A 21,157-nucleotide genomic window follows, 5' to 3' on the forward strand; every position below is an offset into this window, starting at 1 on the left:
GAGCAGCTGCCTTGAATGCCCAAGCCCCTAGGTTTGATTCTTAGCAATGCAAAAAAGGGTGAGAAATTTATCTATGTGTGAGAAATAAAATAAGAACAAAGCTTAGTATAGTGCCAGACACCTAGATGAATTCTTTAATAAAAGTAAAGCTGTCATTCTGTGGCAACAATTTAAAACCATGCTCTTGGAAAAGAGTAACACAAACTCCCTAGGTGCTAAAGATCTTCTATGACATAGCACAGCTGAGATTTATTTTATTGTACCTGCACAGGTGCAGAGCTGTACACTTAGTGGTTTGGACCTGGTATGTAGCTGAGGATGACCCTGGATTTCTGACTCTCCTGCTTCTACCTTCAATGCTGGAAGAAGGGGCATGCACCACTACATCTGGTTTATGTGGTTCTGGAGATCAAACCCAGGGGCTCAGGCATGCCAGGTGACCACTCAACCAACCTAGCTATGTCCTCAGCTCCTGAATATACAGTTTTTTAAACCAGGATACTCTCATTGTCTCCACTGTAGGTTATAATTACATTTCTTTCAGCTATTTTCTTCTCTTATGAAACATGTACTCTACCATTGAGCTCTAACCCTAAGCTCTTCCCAGCTATTGTTTAGATGTAATAAAAATATGTCTATTCTTACTTATTATTGGAAAAGCAGACTAAACCTAAGTTAACATACTTATCTGCTATGAAGTTCTTTTTTCAGGCAGGATTTGAAGGTCGGATACTTCTGGACTGTTTTATAACCCTGTGGAATAAAGGATTACAAATGTCCAAATGTATGTGAGGGAGATCCAATATAATTTAATTTCTATGTTGAATCTATAAGCCAAACTTATGAACACCAAGCAGGATGCTGGTTTCCAGAGGCTGGGAGGATTTGCAGACACAGGAAGAAGTGAAGCATAGGTATAAATTCCAGTCACACAGGAAGAAAGTACTTCCAATATCACTTGCACAGAATGGTGACCAGAGCCAATAACCATGTGCATTTAAAAACTGCTTAGAATAGATTTAAATGCCTCACACTACAAAGAAGTATGAGGTTATATCAATTAGATTAAGATAATTACTCCACCATGTACTCATGTAACAAGTGTGCATGCAGATCCTAGTAAAACACTAAGGGAGCACAAGTACACACAGAATGGTCAACAGAAGTGTGGCTCAGGGTGCTTAGAGGGAAAACTGTGCCCAAGGCTTTCGTATGAACAGTGTGGTTCACACTAAATTAAACCCTGTTATTTTTGAGAAGAAATAAATGGATTTCTATGTACAGCCTTACAAGTGTCTGTAGCTACATGTGAAATGTTAACAAGCTACCACTAGGTGGCACTTAAGTACAATAGCATCTTTTCCCAGACAGCTCAGGCTGAAAGTCATAAACAAATCTTTGAATTACATTGCCTAAAATGATAATATTTTTTCTATATATGGATTTTTCTACTTCAAATGTTTATCCCTGACACAGAAAGAAGACTACAGAAGCTGATAATTTTAAAAGGATTTTTTCCTCTTCTATTTCTGGAATGTCCATTAAGTATGTAAGCTGTGCAAACATTTATTAAGCCATATTATGGGGTTGAAATTTAAAAAAGTGATTTTTAGAAAAGGAAAGATTATCTCCTATTACTTTTTAGTATGTCAATGGGAAAAATAGTTCAGGAAAAAATTATTTTGAGTTTATTTTATACATAGGAATGTATAGGAATGTGACTTAAGAGCCTCAGTTCCCTAAAGAAAACATCTAATGTGCAACAAGGAACAGGGATGTTTCCATGTTTACAACCAAGTCTGAAAGCCAATGAGACGATCACATTAAAAACAACAACAACAATAACAACAACAACAAATGGCAATACCCTCCCCACAAATCAGCAAAAAAAACATTACCCTAACTGAATTCAAAAATGGGCAGTGGTGGCACATGCCTTTAATCCCAGCACTCAGGAGGCAGAGGCAGGTACATCTCTATGAGTTCAGGGCCAGCCTGGTCTATAGAATGAGTTCCGGAACAACCAAGGCTACCTAGAGAAACTGTCTCGAGCCCCCCCCCAAAAAAATCCCAAACCCCAGTCTCCCCAAAAAACCCCAACCCAAACCAAACAACCCCTAAAAAAACCTGAAAAAAGAATTAAAAATCAAATTTATTATACATATGTATTTTTAAAATAATCTTTTATCACCTTGCATTGTTTTTGAAAGTAGGTAAGGCCTACATAACCTTAGTTTTCTAAACAATCATTTCATGTTTATAACCTTAAAATTTTACATAATTTTTTTTGAACTTGGGTTTCAAAGGATTATCAAAAGGATTATCAATAGGCTTGAAATCTGCAGACTTACCTGGAATCCTCTATGGAGTCTGTCTTTCATAATTCCAATAAACTCTTTATAACTTAATTGGTCATCTTTGTCAACATCAAAAATCTTGAATACAGTGTTCACCAAATGTGGTGAAAGTTTCAGTCCAGTAGCTACATAGACAGCACGTTTAAATTCATCTAGATAAATGTCACATACAAAAAAGAAAAAGCAGTTTCTTTTTTAGTATATGATGCTAATTACTACAAAGATTGTAAATTTTTTTTTTTGTAAACATGAGCCATGATGGTAGATAGCACATGATTTTCATTAAATATGCTGTCTTTTAGGGAAAAAGAAGACACTAGTTTTAATGAAAAGAACAGCAGTGACTCTATTGGATTAATAATACATTCTCAATCAGTGAATGTTGAATGAGCAGCTACTGTCAGCAAGAGACACTTTAGAAGTTATTAAGGTAAATAAATTCCCAAGAAACAGTTCAGATGGGAGACAAGATTGGCAGACATAACCATTATACAGTATCCCACATAACATTCCGGAAAAGTGCTCTGAGAATCTGGAGATGAGTGATTAATTCTTTGTACAGTGCGGATGAGGGAGGAGGGAGAGAAGGGCAGCAATGACTTCAAAAGGCTGTGGTTACGTGTGGAGCTAAGCCCCAAAGGATAGAAGGTTTAGCAGTGGATATGAGAGAAATGACAGATGAGAGAACCTGAAGAAAAGTGTGCTGTGAGGGAGAAGACCACAGAGTATGTTGACAAAGGGCAGTCTTGGTGAGGTAGAACAAAGAGGACAGAGGACCTGGGGAAGTGTTGGATAGAAGGTGAGGTCAGGGACCTGTACACTCTCCCAACAGGCATTTGGGAAACTTGAACAGTTTTTCAGCAAAGGAAAAAGATATTATTCCAAACATTTGAAATAGTAACACAATAAAATTTTTCCTATTTTCTAGTTCCAGAAAATAATAAGGTAATTTTCTGCTCTGAACCAAATAAACGGATACTAATTTCTTTTTAAAGGATATATTATTCCAGTAAGATATGATTATAAAAATACATTTATGTCATATGTGATAAAAATATTTATATCATATACATCATTTGTGGAGACATATATATATATAAAATTTGTGATAATATATATCATCATTTGTGGATACATGCTTTCCAATGTTTGAGCATATAGCTTAGAAAAAGAATGAAATATAAAAAAAATTTCAGGTTTTTCTTATTCAGTGAATAAAATGAGGCTATACAACAGACATAATATGTGGGTGTTGAGTGCTTTTGAAGCTGGGGGTTTGAATCCAGGCCCTCATAGTTCAATGCTCCTACCCTTTCTATGGTTTTCAGAGAAGTAATTATCATCAATATTTGGTGGCTGTAGTTTGGCTTTTCCCTAGAATTTGAGAATAACAACTCAAGACTACACTTTGAGGTCTAACCTATTAGATTCGGCAGAGGCAGTTAAAATTGCCTTAAAAGTACAATCATACCCTACATAGCAAGAAGTTTTAATAAGGACATGGTTAGAAAGAAGAGAATCCTAGAAAAAGGGTTTGGCTTTTTAGTCAACCCATGAGCAAAGAGTGAGGGAGTCCTGAAGATCCGAGTATTTGAAGTTATCTGACAGATGTGTTTCTTTGTAATTTAAAAAAAGATAATCAATTTTATATCAGTCTCAAAAATTGGTTAATGTAAGTTACTGACTAAGTGGCTGTGCTCATGTATTTCTGGTTTCTGATTAGGCAAAGGTCAGTGAGAATTTCTGCAGGCTGTCATTTCATGTGTTCCCTGATGTTACCAAGTAGCCACAATGTTTCATCTTAGACTCTTTACAATAAACATTATTAGTTTTTCCTCATTATATGAGATTAAAGGCCAAAAACAAACCTAGTAAGAAATCAGCACATTTCCCTAGACTTTGCATACTTTTAAGTTTTGGAACTGATTTCCCACAGAAATTATAAAACCAGACTTTCAGGTAAGCTGACGCATGATCAAACATATCTCACTAGCCTCTTTCCAAAGTCTCTAGGAACAAAGTAGGGATGTCTTGACTTTAAAATTTTGAAGAATGATTTCTTACCTTGTCCTATGGAACGGCTTGCAAAGTTATACATATTGAGCGCTATTGCAAAGTCTTCTAAGTTGTTCAGAAATTGGAAAAATGACCTGAATTCATCAAATGTGATGCCCTATTTTGGGAAAATAAATGTGAAACAATTAGTATTAATAAATGCACTAAATTAATTGCAGCACAGTTAATAGAGGGAAATATTAGGATCTGAAAAATACTTCATTAAGTAAGTACTCCAAGTATATTTGGAAAAATTTCTCTAAACAGTAGGAATCACTCAGACATATTTCTATTGGGTAGCACTACTATTCTGCTAACAGTAAACTGAAGACACTGCCCTGTCAACATCAAGTTTCAAAAAGTGCTTCAATTAAAATGTCTGGAAAAGTTCCAATTATGATAACCCTCTAAACAACATGTCTTAAACTCATAAAAACATATTTGCTTTGCATATTTATCCTTTCACATGATTCAACATCAGGTCATCAATATGTTTATAATGACAATACAAAAACCAAGATGTTGACTAAGCGTCAACTGTCATTGATTGAACTTGTTCAGTCATTCAAATGCAGCCAAGACACCAGGGGGAAGTGCAGTGACTGCAGATGGCACCAAAGACTTTGAAGGACTGTATTCAGAACAACCTGCTTTGGGATGGTTCATAGGTTGCAGTTCTACTATCGGTGTTACTTCAGTTAAATAGGAACATTATTTGAAATAAAAATAATGTATTTTTGGATGTATTTTTGGATGGTTTGGATGTAATCAACAAAATTTAAATAATTGGGAAATACACAGGGAAAAAACAAACAAAATATCAGAGAGCCCACAGTTCCAGCTTCCCAAATCCTGGCTTTGACTACAGGGGTAATCGAAGAGGAGCATTGATAAGGAAGTGCTGGGCATCCAGGGAACTAATGAGGAAGGAAATTTTCCAGACCCTAACTTTAAAATTTAAGCATGGTGACAGCTTTCTGTCACTTCTAGTATCACCATGAAAATTACACCTAAGCTGCCTACTTCTTTTGGTCTACCCAGTTCTATCAGATTTGACACGTACCCAATTCTTCCTTCTCACCAGCTACTATTTTCCTGGTTTTTTTTTTTTTTTTTTTTTTATGAAATGTCAAAGTATTTTCTCAAATAAACTAAGCTTGTTCTGTTCCCAGGCCTTTACCATTTATTGTTCTCCTGTCTAAAATACTCTTCATCTGATTTTTTTAAGTGTGTTTTCTTTTTTATTTAAATTAAAAGCAATCTTATTTTAATACTGATCCCAGTTCCCTCTCCCTCCTGTTCTCCCACTCTCCCCATGCCACTCCCCCATCCAATCTCCAGGGAGGGTGAGGACTCCCATATGGGGGGGGGTCATCAAAGGCTGTCACATTATTTGGGACAGGGCCTTGGCACTCCCCCATATATATAGGCTGAGAGAGTATCCCTCCATAGGGAATGGGCTCCCAAAGTACATGCACTAGGGATAAATACTGCTCCACTGCAAGGGGCTGTTATTCTTTTGTTTAAAAAGAAGAAAAGAGAAATGCTGAGACAGACATTAGACTATAAGTTTATTATAAGGCCCGGCAGAATGGGGAGACTAAGAAGAGGAACAGGAGTAAATGGCTGACCGCCATGGCTGGTCGCCATAGAGAGAGCACATAGGTGAGAGAGAGTAGAAAGGAAGCTGAGAGGAAACAGAGCGGGGAAACAGAGAGAGGGAACAGAGAGAGGGAACAGAGAGAACAGAGAGCGTAAATGGGCAGGGGCCTATCTTTTAAAGGGGTCCTCTGCACCTGCGTGCAGACTTAGTTCCCATGGAACCTTGGGCTGACCAGGGTACTGCCTGTTCCACCAGGTAACAGGGGCAGGCCAGCATAATGCCTGAACCTTTCAGGGGCCCCATAGACTGCCCAGGCCTCCTAACGGACATCTACTTTCAGGAGGCTTGGGTGGGTCCTATGCTGGTTCCCCCAGCTGTCAGACTGTTTGCACAGCTCATTACATAGGATAATTCTGAAGAACTCTAACAGCCTGCTGTCTTTTTTCAGTCTCTATATTCTTGGTTCTTTTCACAGCATTTATCTTCACCCAAAAGTATCTCCTTTTGCTTACTTACTTTGTTTTTCTAGTAAAATATATTTCTATTGAAGGAGAATTTGCCTATCTTGTCATTTTATCAGCTGTGCCTGTAATAAGGCCTTTTATTTAATATCTGTGAATGAAAATGAAATTAGTTTGGAAATGGTAAGTGCCATCCAGGTATCAGCTTTTCTTTCTTTTCTGATGCTGGGGAGAAAAAGATGAGTAGTGGATGGAAGGGAAAGATCGAAGTAGAGGACAATAGAAGAGTCACTTGCTTACAGAGTCTGGGGTTTGAGTGGACAAGTGTCCAAAGTCCTTACTTTCTCTTTTCCAAAAGAAATATGCCAATGCCTGCAAGGTTATTATGTGAGGTGATGAAACAACACAGAACAAGCAATCACCATATGATAATAACTGTTGAGATACACCTACAAATTAGGCTTGTGGAAAAGCTGAATTTAACTTCAGATTTTTTATTTTCAAATAATTTTAGATATAAAAATTAACTGTAAGAAAACTATGAAAAGTTTCTATAAAGTCATCTTGCAATTTGACCTTCTGAGTTTGTTTTATAGATTAAAAGTCCTATATAACATTATATAACTTGAACAGCATAATTTGCAATTTTTATTTCAAGGGAATTATCTACTGGTTAGGAAAATCCAGCATAGTAGGTAAAACAGATAAAAATCCTTTTATTAAAAGATAATGTAAAGTAGTGGCTAAATACATCAAGCTTTTTTTTTTTTTTTTTTGGTTTCCTCATTCCTTAGGGCAGTCTTGAGAATTGTTAAAACTGTCACAGTGTGTCTACTCTAAACAAACTCAAACTATTTGCAAGTTTTCTTGAACAGTTTAACCTGATCCTTCCATAAACAAACAGAAGGCAATAGATCCCAAACATCCCAGGCTTAAAGGGACACTTGAGACAGCAGTTTCTATTTGGTTGCAATGAAGCATTCAAATGCCACTAGATAATGCAACTATTCAAAATGCCTGACACCACAGTGGCTACCAAGCAAATACACAAGGAGTTGTCCTGGGTTCTTAACCATTCATGGCATCCAAACTTGTTGAAAAGCCTCACTTCAAATGCAGATAAGATCACTCACTCATCAATGGCATTTTCAAATGACCTCTTATTAGAGGTGCTATACAAATGAACAGAGGGTGACAGAAATAATGTCAATATAAGCTGCCTTACATGTTTTGGTACTAGTCAAAACACCTAACTCACCAGAATTCTTTTGGAAAATAATAATAGTCATAATCTGAAAAAGCAAACAGTCTTCAAGATTTTTCAGTATTTCTAAGAATATTGATCTCTACTTGAATTCAAAATTAGCAGTCCCTAGAATACAGAGGGAAAGAATGAAATATATCCAAAAATAGTTTTTAATTCACAGAGGAGCAAGATTAATAAAACCATTTGATAAGTCTGTACAAAATACCACTTAGTATATAATGTGTTTCAAGATAATGGATGTAACAAAATAAACATAAGGGGTTAAATACCTTTTCTTCAGGTATACTGTAGCGCACATTTTCCAAAAATACCGAAGTATTTTCCACATTAGTATACCGTAGAAGAATGTGGGCAAAATCTTCTTCACTGATAGTATTCATTCCATTAGAGTAGGAAAGAAATTCTATTTCTAGAACTTCTGTTTGTAGGTTGTCCATAAATCTGTGGTAGAATAATGAAAAATAAACAAGATAAATGACCAAACATTTACTATCCTAGAAAAGTTTTATGGAAATAATTTAATTATATAATGGCTCAAAGCTTCACTCTCTGAGAGCAATTACTGCTCAGTGACTGTACTACCTGAACTTACAACTTCTCTCTCACGGCTTGAACCTGCCCGTGTGCAAAATGGTTAACAGGACTTTGTTGGGTAGAAATGATACTAGCCATTATTACTGTGGCTTACTGAGACTGAGGAATTTTCTTCTAAATACACAAGATACAATATTCTGTAAATACTCCTTTTTTTTTTTTATCTTTCAGTAACCTTGTATTGTAACTATAACCAGAGGCAGCAATGGCATGGACACTAAATGGTATATTTTCTGTTAAGATCAGAGTGGCACAGTATCACTGTACTAGATGATTTCCCAAGATCACTTGACTTTAGCAGTCTAATATTTTTCAACAGAAATTTAGCTCACCTATAAAAATCTTCAAAGTTGAGCTCAGCTTTTCCTTTCTTTCCAAAAAAGTGTACCAGCAATGTAGTGTCTGCTACTAAGCTTGTGATGTCATCAGCACGCTTAAAAACATAATGTAAAATTAGCAGTAAAAAACAAAACAAAACAAAACAAAAAAACAAAGCAAAACAGGATACTCAGTATTTCTCCAAGAATTCTATCAAAATATAAATCAAGAGGTGCTGGAGAGATAGATCAGTAAGTAAGAGTACTTGTTGCTCATCCAGAGGACCCAGATTTGGTTCCTAACACTCACGTAGTCGCTCACAAGCACCTACAACTCCAGCTCCAGGGTGTCTAATGCCCTCTTGTCATTTCCTCAGGCACAGGCACAAACATGGTACACATACATACATGCAGGCCAAACACTTTTGCATACAAAAATAAAAATATCTAAAAAACCAAGAATGTAAAGATACAAACATTAGAATGAAGACCAAGGGATATATCATGCATGTAACTATAACTAAAGTGGTCAAATTTTAAAAATAGAAATTTGAGCAATACTGATCTTTATTGTTGAAAATATATCTTAAAAATATCCTATCCAAAATCATTATGGACATTGGGTATCTATACTTTATATTGCCTAAAATAGTTTATTTAGTCATCATTTTAGTTATGCTGCTTTATTTAATTAATTAGTTTTTTTTCTTAACAACCTGAAAAATTCGTTCAAAGAGGGATATTATTCCCCCAAAATACTGACCATATGGAGATGACAGAGAATGAACCCTAACTTTCACAAAACTGTTTCCTTTAAACATGTAACAACTGCTTTTTAAAAATGTCACAATGCATTTAGAAAGAGGAACTAGAGTAGTAATTTGTCACTATACATTTAAAAAAAAAAAGCATCATGTAATTTTTTGAGTGGTCAAGAAGTTAATACCGCAGGATCTCCCCTTCTTTACTCAATTTAATAAACTACATTTCAACAAACATATTCCTAATGTGCTTAATTATAGTCCTCACAAAGTCGATTGCTTTATGCAACTTAGAGCTTCATTAGCCTTTCCCTCTTTGTTCCCTTCCTTCTCTACTTTGTCATCAATTCATACCCAATTTATAAATTCTACACAATTCAGGAAATTCAAATGATTACAACTCACAGGAAATGTAAGAAAAATAATCAGTACCACCATTTTCAGTATTAGTAAATAGTCATGCCTGTCCACTGAAGGTGTGTAGCTGAAATAGTACTTATCAGATGTCAAGAAGCAGAATGTTTTTCTAAAACAGATGGGTCTCATGGTAATTACATTTCACTCATCATCTAAAAGGTACATTTTGGTATTAATGTGATTCCTCATTGAAGGGACCAGCTTCCCTTTCGGCAGCCATAACAGCCGAACACGTGCTTGCCATAAACCTGCCTTGGTCACTTAGAGGTCAGATGCCTGTCTCGTGACAAGGAACCCATCAGAAGTTAGTCACTAGAAAGTCAGATGCCTGTCTCGTGACAAGGAACCAATCGGAAGTTAGCTGGTGGCGCTATGCTTTACGACCCTGGGTGTGCTTTACGGACAAGCGCACAGCAATGACGTAGAGAGCATAGCAACCACCCTGGGAGGGCCTATGGGCCATAACAACCAGTTGACCAATCAACACAGGGCAAGCCCTCCAAGCCTGGAGGCACACCAATCGTGAGCCTGTGCGTACCCCTAGACACTCCCCTTACGCTGCCCTATAAAGATCTATGCGCAGCGGCTTCAAACTGTCTTTTGTAGCCATCCGCCATGGCGGGTGGGTGAAAGACCCGAGCTAACATGGGGTTAGCTCGTTAAATTACAATAAAGCCTCATGCAATTTGCATCAAGCTTTCGCCTCCATTCTGTGATTGGGGTGGCCGAGATCCTGGGCTAAGATTCTGGAAGCCTCAGCTTTCCGAGAATCTAACACTCATAATGCTCTTCCCTATCTTTCACAAAGCTAGCTGTTCTAGTTTTCAACATTAGTTAGATCTTCATTTCCTTTCTCTTGAACCAAATATTATTTTTTGCTAATGATTAGCATGTGGCAGAATTAGGGTGTCTACTTCTCTTACACGTCCCTCTTTAACTTCATTACACAGCTTTTTAAAAAAGTGATCCATTCTACTTCAATTACTCATGTCTTTCTTTAAAACTCTAGTTTTTGAGCAGGTGTGATTGCACATGGCTTTAATTCTAGCATTTGGGAGGCTGAGACAGGAGAATCAAGAATTCAAGGCCTGCTTGTGCTATATGAAATGCTATCTCAAAAAACTAAACCCAAACTCAAATCCAATCCTCAACCCAAAATGCCAATAATCTGTAATTTAAATTCATCAGTCACTACCCATCTTTTTTTTTTTATAATCAAGTATGGATTTTCTTATGCTTCCTTATATTTTGGAAGAACCCTAGTACCCATTTCTCATTTTAATTTACTGAGAAGTTCAAAGCACCCTCAGTGGTCCAAATCCCTGAGGAAAGCCCTACTATGCTACAACATCTTTGAAGATTGGATAGCAGTCCCATCTGGTCATCTGTGGAGAAAATAATACAGGTATCTGAGTATCGAATACTATCTTAAAAATATTTGTTTGCAAAGCATATTATGAATGTTGGATAATGAGAGAGGTACCAGCTGTTCCTTTAGTGTCCCATGTGAGGAAGGAGTAACCCTGAAAGACATTAATTCACCAATAACTGGGTGGAGAAGGTAGATTGTTCTAATGGGAAAAGGACAGGATTTAAAATCAGAGGTCTTTATTTCACTGATCTGGATCTTCAGCTTGCTTTATCTTTAAAAAGGAAATAATCCTGTCTATAACAGTTGAAGGAGAATGCTACAATATGAAGATAATAAAGTATACACACATTCCTGTTGATAGTCAAAGGTGCAAATATCACTGGGAAAATCAACTGATGTTAATCATATATACATATAAGATTTTTGAGTAGTCTCACTCAATCAATTTATTTTTCCCTGAAGAGCTTAAATGTAAACAGAGTGCATGCAGATATCTTGGAGACATACTCAAGTTCAGCTTAATAGTAGGCACTAGCCTATCAGCATGAAGAACCAGTGTACCTGTCTAGAAGCTAGAGAAATAAAGCAGGAGGTAGGTTTTTCCTGTTTTTTAATTGAAAAAAAATTCATAAAATATATTCTGATCATGTTTTACTTATTTTTGTCAAGCTTAAGAAGTTAAAACATGACTTAGATAACAAAACGATAATTTCCAAAGATAATGGGAAAAAAAAGATTGTTTCATAGTACATGCTTACATTTTGTTACTGAAATTAAATCTATGTAAATTTGAAAACAAGAGACTTTAGAATTGAGAGGTTCCAGGAGCACCACGAGTGAGGGCACATGGGTAATATAAGTATTGCCTTCAGTGCTGTGACATGACTACATGTCATGATGCTAGCCTAAGATGAGTACTGTTGACATAGGCTTCTGTAATGACCTCACTGAGCAGAGATGTCCTTCACTTCCAGTCTTCAGTGTCCATCTCATCAGTTTCAGTTTGCAATCCAGATCCACAGAGGGATAACATTGGACATTAGAGAAAACACAAAACAAAACAGAAAATGCAAATGGGGACCCCCCTCCCTTACTGCAACTGAGCACTGGAGGCACTGAAATCCATACCAGTGTCCTAGGTATCCTAATAGTTTACTTAACATTATAAGAAGGTAGAAACAAAACAAAAGACTTTATCACTCTGAGTCTTGTGATTATTGTAAAAAAAAAATGAATTCAGGGATTTTCATAATGAATTAAAACAACCCTTATGGGCCATTTACCCTTAGCTTCACTCTCTAAGTCTTCTAATTTTTTTTTTTTTTTTTTTTTTTTTGGTTAAAAGTATTATTTGGGAAGTAGTTCAGAGGGAGTGGGATATAGTTTAGAAGTAGTGGAGTGTTATTAGCATGGTTCAGTTCTCAGCACCAATAATAAAAAAAATCACTAAAGTTATTTTAAATTTCAAAATTTGTACAAAATACAAATTCACCAAACTATAAAAATAGTTTTAAGGCAGCCTTTAAAAAAATTCTATTGATTACAATGTGAAAGTAACTTTAATCTACAGCAAAGGGAAATCTTCAAAGACAATATAATGAAGTTTCTGAATAATTCAGTGCATAAATAGAATTTATAGAACAGAAAAATTAAATTTCATTTATAAAAATCAAAATTTTTAGAATACTGGTGCTGATGAACTTATTTCCTTATGATATATCTGTCATATTGTACTCTGAATTATTTTACTCAGAAATTAATGCTAGCTGTGACATATGAAATTTTTCTTTATATAATTTTACAGTAATTTAAAAATATGGTTTTTCATAATTTAAAATATCAATGGTTTTAAGCAGCTGTACAATGAGAAGATGAGAGACTAAGATCTAAGTTACCTAAATATCTTAAGAGTGGTGTATTGTATGTAATGAAGAAATACATAAGTACATTTCTAAGCTTTCCTTCTAAATCAGTTTGAATCATGAAGATACTAAAAATAATTCTGTCATACTAGTGTCCATAGTAACATGAGAAATTCTAATAAGTTGTGACATAGTTACTTCTCATTTTCTATAATGTAGGAGTGCAGTAACAGAGATAATCTCCAAATAAGGCCCACTTCAAACTTTAAAGAAAAGCAAAAGAAGTCCTAAATGTTTGGGATGTATTTCAGACTGCAAGCATGCATGCGCACGCGCGCGTGCGTGCGTGCGTGTGTGTGTGTGTGTGTGTGTGTGTGTGTGTGTGTGTGTGTGTGTGTGTGTGTGTGTGTGTGTGTGTGCACATGTGCACATGTGCATGCATGAGACCAGGGATCAATGTTAGATGTCTTTCTTACACTCCACCTAATTTTTCAAAACAGGGTCTCTCAATGATCCTATGCAAGCAGCAGCGACTTTCCTCCAGTCTCCTCCTCCTCCGAACTGCTGCACTAAAGAACAAACAATGTGCCTCCGTGCCAGCCCTTTCATGGATGCAGGAGGGTTGAATTTGGATCCTCATGCTTGTATGTCATGCACTCTAACACTGAATCCTGCAGTTAATGTTTAGAAGAGAAATTAGATATCAAGCTTAATATTAAAGATGAAAAGCCTGTTGATGGTGGTACTACATGAATAGGGGAAAAGAGGCAGTTGGCAGTCTGTTATGAGTGCAGCACTAAAGTGTCCACTAGCATTAAGTTCAAACAATAATAAAGCAGAATTTGATTTGGCTGGGTTTTTATTTAAACATGAACTGGCAATCTTAGGTAATGTAAACTACTTCTCCATTCCTTGAATGACTGTGTATACCACACCATCCCACACTTCTGTAAACTGTTCACTATTGTTAGTTGAGGAAGTTTAATTGTTTAAATTGAACATAAGAGCTAGCCATCATTTATAAGTGAAGCTTTTAGAATTTCATGTAACAACACTGTTATGCTGTAGGATAAACAGTCTCAGTGAATTTACAAATCTGTATTACTATTTCAAGTTTCTAGGAAGTGGTCCTTAATTAAAACTTAACTATTATTTCCTTTTAAATAAAAGGAAAGTTACACCTTATATAATCAACAAATTCAATCAATACAGACAGTAATAGGCATCTTCTGTCAGTACAATGAATATATTAAAATATTTTTCTATACAATAATTATATAACATCAATTTACTGAAAAAAGAAATAGAAAAATAGGACTTTTTTTTTTTTTTTTTTTGCTTCATCTTGTGAGTCTAAAACCAAATGAAGATTAGATTAACAAAATGACATCTAGTGCAAGGACCACATTGAACATGGAGGCTTCACTGTACCTCTGCGAGGTCTGAAAAGAGAGCTTGACTTGTGTTACGTCTTAGGGTATCCCAGTAGCTTCTGGAGACAAGTTCCTCAGCATCTGTTTTAAGTACCTGCACAAGTTTTAAGAACAACATCATAAGTCTAAAGAATTGTCACAGTGAGTGACAACTTACATGATTTGCATCTCTTTTAGCCAAGAGAAGAGACTTCATTAACTCACCTTTATTGTGTTGCTGCTGTACACAACAGTATTATATTATGAGCTAGGAGACCCATGGTGCTTCCAGGGACGAAATAGTATAAACCTGTTTCTAAGCACAATGTGGCTATGTCAAAAAGAATCAAACTCTCCAATCTAATCTGCTTCTTTGTTGAGACATACATTAACTTTTACAAAAGTATGACATAAGATTTTTATTTACACTTTGTGTGAAGTGGTATATGGAAATTTTTCTAAGTGCATACTTAATTTAAAAATTAGTTATTTTATCATCCATCCTGTTAAACTAACACAATCAAAATAAATGTATCCATACCTACTAGACACAACTTTAATACAAAGCTTGTAAATATGTATTATATATACATACATATATACATATATATATTTATATATATGTTTAAATCAAATGTAAACCTATTCCAGGATTTGGCAGCTGTGTGTACTATGAAAGAAAAGGTGTTTTTAATTCTCACAAGGGCATGGCACTCATTTTCATCGCATTATTGGCTGGTGTGAAGGAATTTCTAAGGTTAAAAACTACAAGCCCAACCTGAAACTCTAAACAAACATAATTAAAATCAGTTTCTGTCTGGATGTTCAATGAATACTGAAGTTATCAGTCTTATAGATCTTTTAGTTACTGAGAGAAGAAAATATACTATGGCAGGATAATAGAACTTTTCTTCTAGCTTACTTTTTAAAAGGCAGGTATCAGTGAGGTGCATGCAGCTATATTCCTAGATACTTTATAGAGTCTAGGCAGAGGACTGTTTGATCCTAGAAGTTCAGGGCCTAATTGAACAACACAGTGAGACACTATCTCAAGCAAATAAGAAACTATAGCATGCACTAGGAATATTTCAAAAGTATTTTTTCTACTTTTTGCTACCTTCATAATTAACTAAACAACACTGTCCACTGCTAACAGGTAACAGACACACATGCTTGTTTATCAATGTGGCCTCAGGACAAGGATCTGTCATTACTGCTTTTTCTGACTGAGTTGAAGACAAACAGTTACAAACTAAACTGGGAAAATTGGCTAAGTACAAAAGTAGCATAGTGCATTTTCCTTTATAAAAACTAGAAATAACCTCAATAGATGCCAGATTAACAACTTACTCTTATTTTATTGACATATTTTGAACATTTTTGCATTTTACCTGTCGCTTAGAACATTAAAACATGATTTAAAACAGTGTATTAAACTTACTAAACTAGAAAATATGGCTTACTGGCTGCTATCACAGAGCTAATAAAAATAACTTAGTGAATCCATGCTAGCAGGTTTTTACATGTATGGAAAAGCAGAACATCTATGAAGTTAGAATAATAACCTGCAAGGCAGGCTACCAGATGTTTTTACATCTCTCAGCTTCCCTACAGTTAAAAACACTAGACAATTTATATTTTTCTGGATAATTTACTACATTAAAATTAAGATATTTAAAACATAACAGCTATATAGCCTAACAAAAGCTTTTCTCTTATCCTTCACTTAGCTCCTAAGTCTAAATCATGCTAGAATATGAGTTTTGGAATACTGTAACTGTCTTAAATTTCCTGTTTTATCTTATGCCATCTCTTAAAACATAATGCTTCTGAGGGAAGATCCAATATTTTCACAGCTATTATTATTGCAAGTCAAAGATAGCTGCTAGAGCAGTGGCCTGCTGGGCATCCCCACTGATGCCTATCTATGTCTGGTCTCAAGCTAGTATTTAATTTTTAATGAATAACTTTAATGATATAATTAACATTGAATTTTTGTAACATGTAAAACTAGTAGGAAGATTTAACAGCAGAAGAAATACAAATAGGGCTTTGCAATAAAACCCTCATCTTCAAGTAGATAAGATGCTCAAACTAGAATTTAAAAGGAAGAAATATAGAGCAAATTTAATATCAGAATATGTGTACAGGTTAAAGAGAGAAACGAAATGTACAATTGTAACCAGGCACTAAGATGGTAATGAAACAGATAGCTCCAATGCTTTCGTTTATAAAGGGGTGGCAGCATGTAAAGACTTCTTGCAGACATCTCACTGTGTGATCTCAACTTTCAGCCCTTTACCAGTGGAACAAATGCAGACTTTCATTAAAAGAGAGAAAAGAACATATGGACTGTTCAATAGAACTTCAAAAAAGAATGGAACAGGCAAAATGATGTCCTACCAAGTCTGATCTCTCTCTCTCTCTCTCTCTCTCTTTCTCTCTCTCTCTCTGTGTCTCTGTCTCTGTCTCTGTCTCTGTCTCTCTCTCTCTCTCTCTCTCACACACACACACACACACATATTTGGTTAAAACTCAGAGGCTTGGTATCAATGGGATTTCTTAAACTTTGCTAAGTTGTTTTCCTTTTTTCTGCCAAAGCAGGGTCCTATTCAAGTAGTTCTCTAAAATCCTATCACTGATATCTATGATGAGAAGAAAGGAATACAGAGGGCATAGAGGCTCACTGAAGCAAGATTACAAAAAACAAAGACAAAGAAGACTTTAACAACATTTTGCTATATTCAATGAGATCAGTGCTTTGTTCCACCATCATCAGAGAAGCTTCCTCCTACAGCACATGGGAATAGATACAGAGACCTACAGCCAGACACTATGTAGAGAGTGAGAGACCCTGAAACACCCTGCCCTAAAGGGGATGCTATCAAAACTAACACATCCTTCTGTTTGTTTGTATTGTCCGATGTGTTAATTTTCATCTTATATTTTATTGTTATTCCTTAGAAGCCTGTATGTTTTCTAATGAGAGAGAGAAAGGGCATAAATCTGTGTGGGAGGGGAGGTAGGGAGGAACTTGGAGAAGTAGAGTGAGGGGAAACTATAATTGGGATATATTATATGAGAAAAAAATCTATTTTCAATAAAAGAGGGGAGGAAAGCCAGGCTGGGAGGAGACCCAGCTTACCTACAAAAGAAAAATAATTGAACTTTTAATTTTAATTATAGAAGTGAAACAACAGTGTGTAAATTTTATCGTCACATACTGAGAAACATATATTAAGTTAGAATAAAGACATTTCAAAGAGAGGTTTTGTTTGTTTTTCTTTTTGGTTGTGATGTATACTGAACCCAGGGCCTTAGACATGCTAAAGCTCAATGGTAGAGTTATCATTGAGCTGTATTGCTAAATCATCATTTTTCTCTTTTGATTTATGAAGGGACTTGCTCTTGATGATGTATTTTAGAGTATTAAATTACAAGGTTTAGAAAGAGGTGAGATTAAATTAATTATGTGGACTGGTGGTACACATGCATATACATTCATGAATGCATGTATGTATGTATGCATAGGGTAGATGTCAACATTAGTTATCTTCCTGCTTCACTCTCTACCTTATTTTTTTGAGACAAGATACTATACCCAGAGTTCATCAGTTTTGTTAGACAGGCTGGCCCATGAGCTTCAGGGTCCCATCTATTCTTGTCCTACATTCCCTAGTGCTGGGGTTAAACACACGTCCCACCTACCTGGCCTTCATGTAGATTCTGGGAATCAAAACTCAGAATGGTAGGTACTTTATAAATGGAGCCATCTTCTTAGCTCCAAAACAGAAATGGAGTAAAGAATGTTAAATATGCAGGTAATTCTAAATAAATGCTGATTTCCAGGAGTGGTGGCACATATCTGTAACCCCAGCATTTGAGAGACTGAGGCTGGAGAATCGGAAGTACAAAGGCAGACCAAGCTACAATGTGAAATTATCACAAACAGATATTGATGGTATGTACTTAAAATATCTAATTTGAGATATCAGAGAAAAGAATAATGCAGATACTACACAAGAATTCCAATTATCTGTGCTGAGAAATCAAGAATAGTTAACCATCCTAAGGGTCTGTTACTAAGGAAGAGCATAAAGATATTGCCCAAGAAAAATAACTAAACTCCACATCAGAAAGTGATCATACTAATATAAATCGACTGAATTTTCTAGTTAAATGGCACAGACTATCAGCCAGGAGAAAAGAGACCAGTACAGTTCACAAAATATACCATTAAAAACTTCCCAATGAGAAAAGCAAAGTTGAAAAAGGTATAGCAGGCTACTGTTGATGAGAGACCAGTCATTAACACCAGCTTGCTCAATGTGAATAAATGAAAAGGCCAGACAAAATCTAAACCAGACACATCTTAAAGATTCCTACAGATGTTGGGCGTTGGTGGTGCACACCTTTAATCCCAGCACTCAGGAAGCAGGGGCAGGTGGATCTCTGGTCTCCAGAGCGAGTGCCAAGATAGGCTCCAAAGCTACACAGAGAAACCCTGTCTCGAAAAACCAAAAAGATTCCTACAGATACTCTCTGCCTTTGGTTTTGTGTTGATACTTATACTGATAGTACAAAAGCAATGAATACAAGTCTTGGTACCTCTGTACAATGAGATGAGACAGTGCCATCAAAGACCAATATCACCACAATCTCCAGTGCCACACACTCTGCTGGAGAAAAGAAGACTCCATTTAAGAATGCACTTGCTCAGACTTCTGAGAACAGATTTTCAATATGTGGTGTAGCCATACAGGAAGAACCCATCGAGCACTTCCACTGCATACGTAGGGGCTGGAATAGCCCAGCAAAAGACAGTCTGTCTAATGTCTTCAGAAACCACCATGTTCACTTGATAGAACAACTGATAAGGCCACTGCTTGCAGCGATAAAGGAGACCAGCTAGAACTACCTCCAATGATTCCACTAATATAAGGTACAAAATGAGTAAAACTAAAGCATATTTTTCAGAACGCACAAGTAGCGAAGCAAAGCTCTTTCAATAAACCACAGATGCAGGGATCATTTGGGGGACAGAGAAGAATCATGACCTGGGACAGTATGAGGAGGATTCTGGGACATATCAACATTGTATTTCCTGAGCTAGTTTATAATTATTCATTTTTTCATTAAGTTTGAGCTAAAATACATTTTCAAAATCAGGAAAAGCTTCATTAGCATTACAGGGAACAATAATAAAAAACCTAAAATATTAATTAAAAAGGTAGTCTATATGTATAACTAAAGATTTTATAAGGAAAAAACCAGAAATCTACTATAGTACCTACCAGAAATTTAGCTAAGAAATAATTAATTAATCTATATTCTTGTACATGTAATAATGTCTCAAAATAGATAAAATAAAAATGAAGAACATTTTGAATAAACAGTAAATCTGTAATCGTAACATTTAGTTTAATATACCAATTGACAAGGGCTGGAGAGATAGCTCAGAGGTTAATATACCAATTGACAGATCAAGCAGACAAAACTGCCAGTCATGACAGAGAAGACTGAAAACATACAATTAGCATGCATGGTAATATATATGTTAAATATATGTACATATATATTACAACTGCATAGTAAACTAGAGAAGACATTCTTTTAAACTAATGATTATTTATGAATATCAGCATTTAGCCCATAAAATGTATTTCAGCATATGATGAAATACCAGAGAATTGGTATTAAAAACTGACACATTTTCTGATAGTAATATAATTAGGGTAGTTAAGAAAAATAGTCTAAAAAAGTCATATAAGAGATGCTGAAGTCAAACATTCTTGATTTTAGAGTTTCTTGAATTACTTATTCTTTGAGTTTTTTTTTTAAATTTTTTTATCACAAGACTTGACTACATGAGAAATATAAAAGAATCTGGGTTATTCACAGCAGAAATGCTACTGAAGGAAACTACTATATTCGAAGACACAAGGGAATAGCCTCAGCCTTCTACTGTAGCAGGAAGAGTGAACACAGGCAGACCTGCTTCAGAGTGAATTAATCTTGGAACAGGCTACTTGAGAGGTCAGAGAGTGTCTGTCTTCACATCCAGATCACACTTCCAGGAAGTGCCTCCTTCCTGAAGGACTTGAGGAAAATTATTACTAACTGATAAGAGACTTTCTATTATAGGAAAAAGCTCCTAAAATCAAACAAATTCTTAGAAGAGTTAAATTATATAATCCACTTGAGAATGTGGATTAGAAGAACATGAAGTTACACCATCACATTCACCTGCGTTTTACAAATGGACAGAAGCTGTCCTCAATAAAATCAAATGAAAAAATGTGCTAACCAACAAAATAATAAAAAGATAGTATGTTTTCCTGATTAAGGATAATATGAATTAAATATTCACTGTTTAAATCTGTCTATTGAGAATCTCTTAATGTCTGTGGCTATAAAGTCTACACAGATTGAACTACATGGTAACTACTTAAGAAATTGAAAGAACCATTGAAACTGCCATGGTTAAAAAGTGGCTCATACAATGACATGTAAAATAAATCATAAAGTCATAAATACTATTAACCATGTGTTTAAAAGTACACGTGATATTCTAATGTGAGATTTTTATTTTATAAGTTCTTACAAAATTTTAAATGATTATCAGAGAAACACTTTTAAAATCAATTAAAAGTTTCTCTTATTGGGAAGCAGCAGTACA

General features: G+C 35.5%; 1 protein-coding gene across 2 annotated transcripts in view; it reads right to left on the reverse strand.

Annotated features, from left to right (window-relative positions):
• Nucleotides 1-21,157, reverse strand: part of Micu3 (mitochondrial calcium uptake family member 3) — a 79,700-nt gene that overhangs the window by 4,032 nt on the left and 54,511 nt on the right. For both annotated transcript variants that reach the window (XM_027391220.2, XM_027391219.2), the window contains 6 exons: nt 14,498-14,593; nt 8,670-8,770; nt 8,013-8,184; nt 4,422-4,530; nt 2,352-2,509; nt 685-753 (listed from right to left, as the gene is read on the reverse strand). In XM_027391220.2, the coding sequence (XP_027247021.1) occupies nt 685-753; nt 2,352-2,509; nt 4,422-4,530; nt 8,013-8,184; nt 8,670-8,770; nt 14,498-14,593 (705 nt within the window). The remainder of the gene's footprint in view (nt 1-684; nt 754-2,351; nt 2,510-4,421; nt 4,531-8,012; nt 8,185-8,669; nt 8,771-14,497; nt 14,594-21,157) is intronic.

The sequence above is a fragment of the Cricetulus griseus genome (genome assembly GCF_003668045.3).
Source record: "Cricetulus griseus strain 17A/GY chromosome 1 unlocalized genomic scaffold, alternate assembly CriGri-PICRH-1.0 chr1_1, whole genome shotgun sequence".
Lineage (NCBI taxonomy): Eukaryota > Metazoa > Chordata > Mammalia > Rodentia > Cricetidae > Cricetulus > Cricetulus griseus.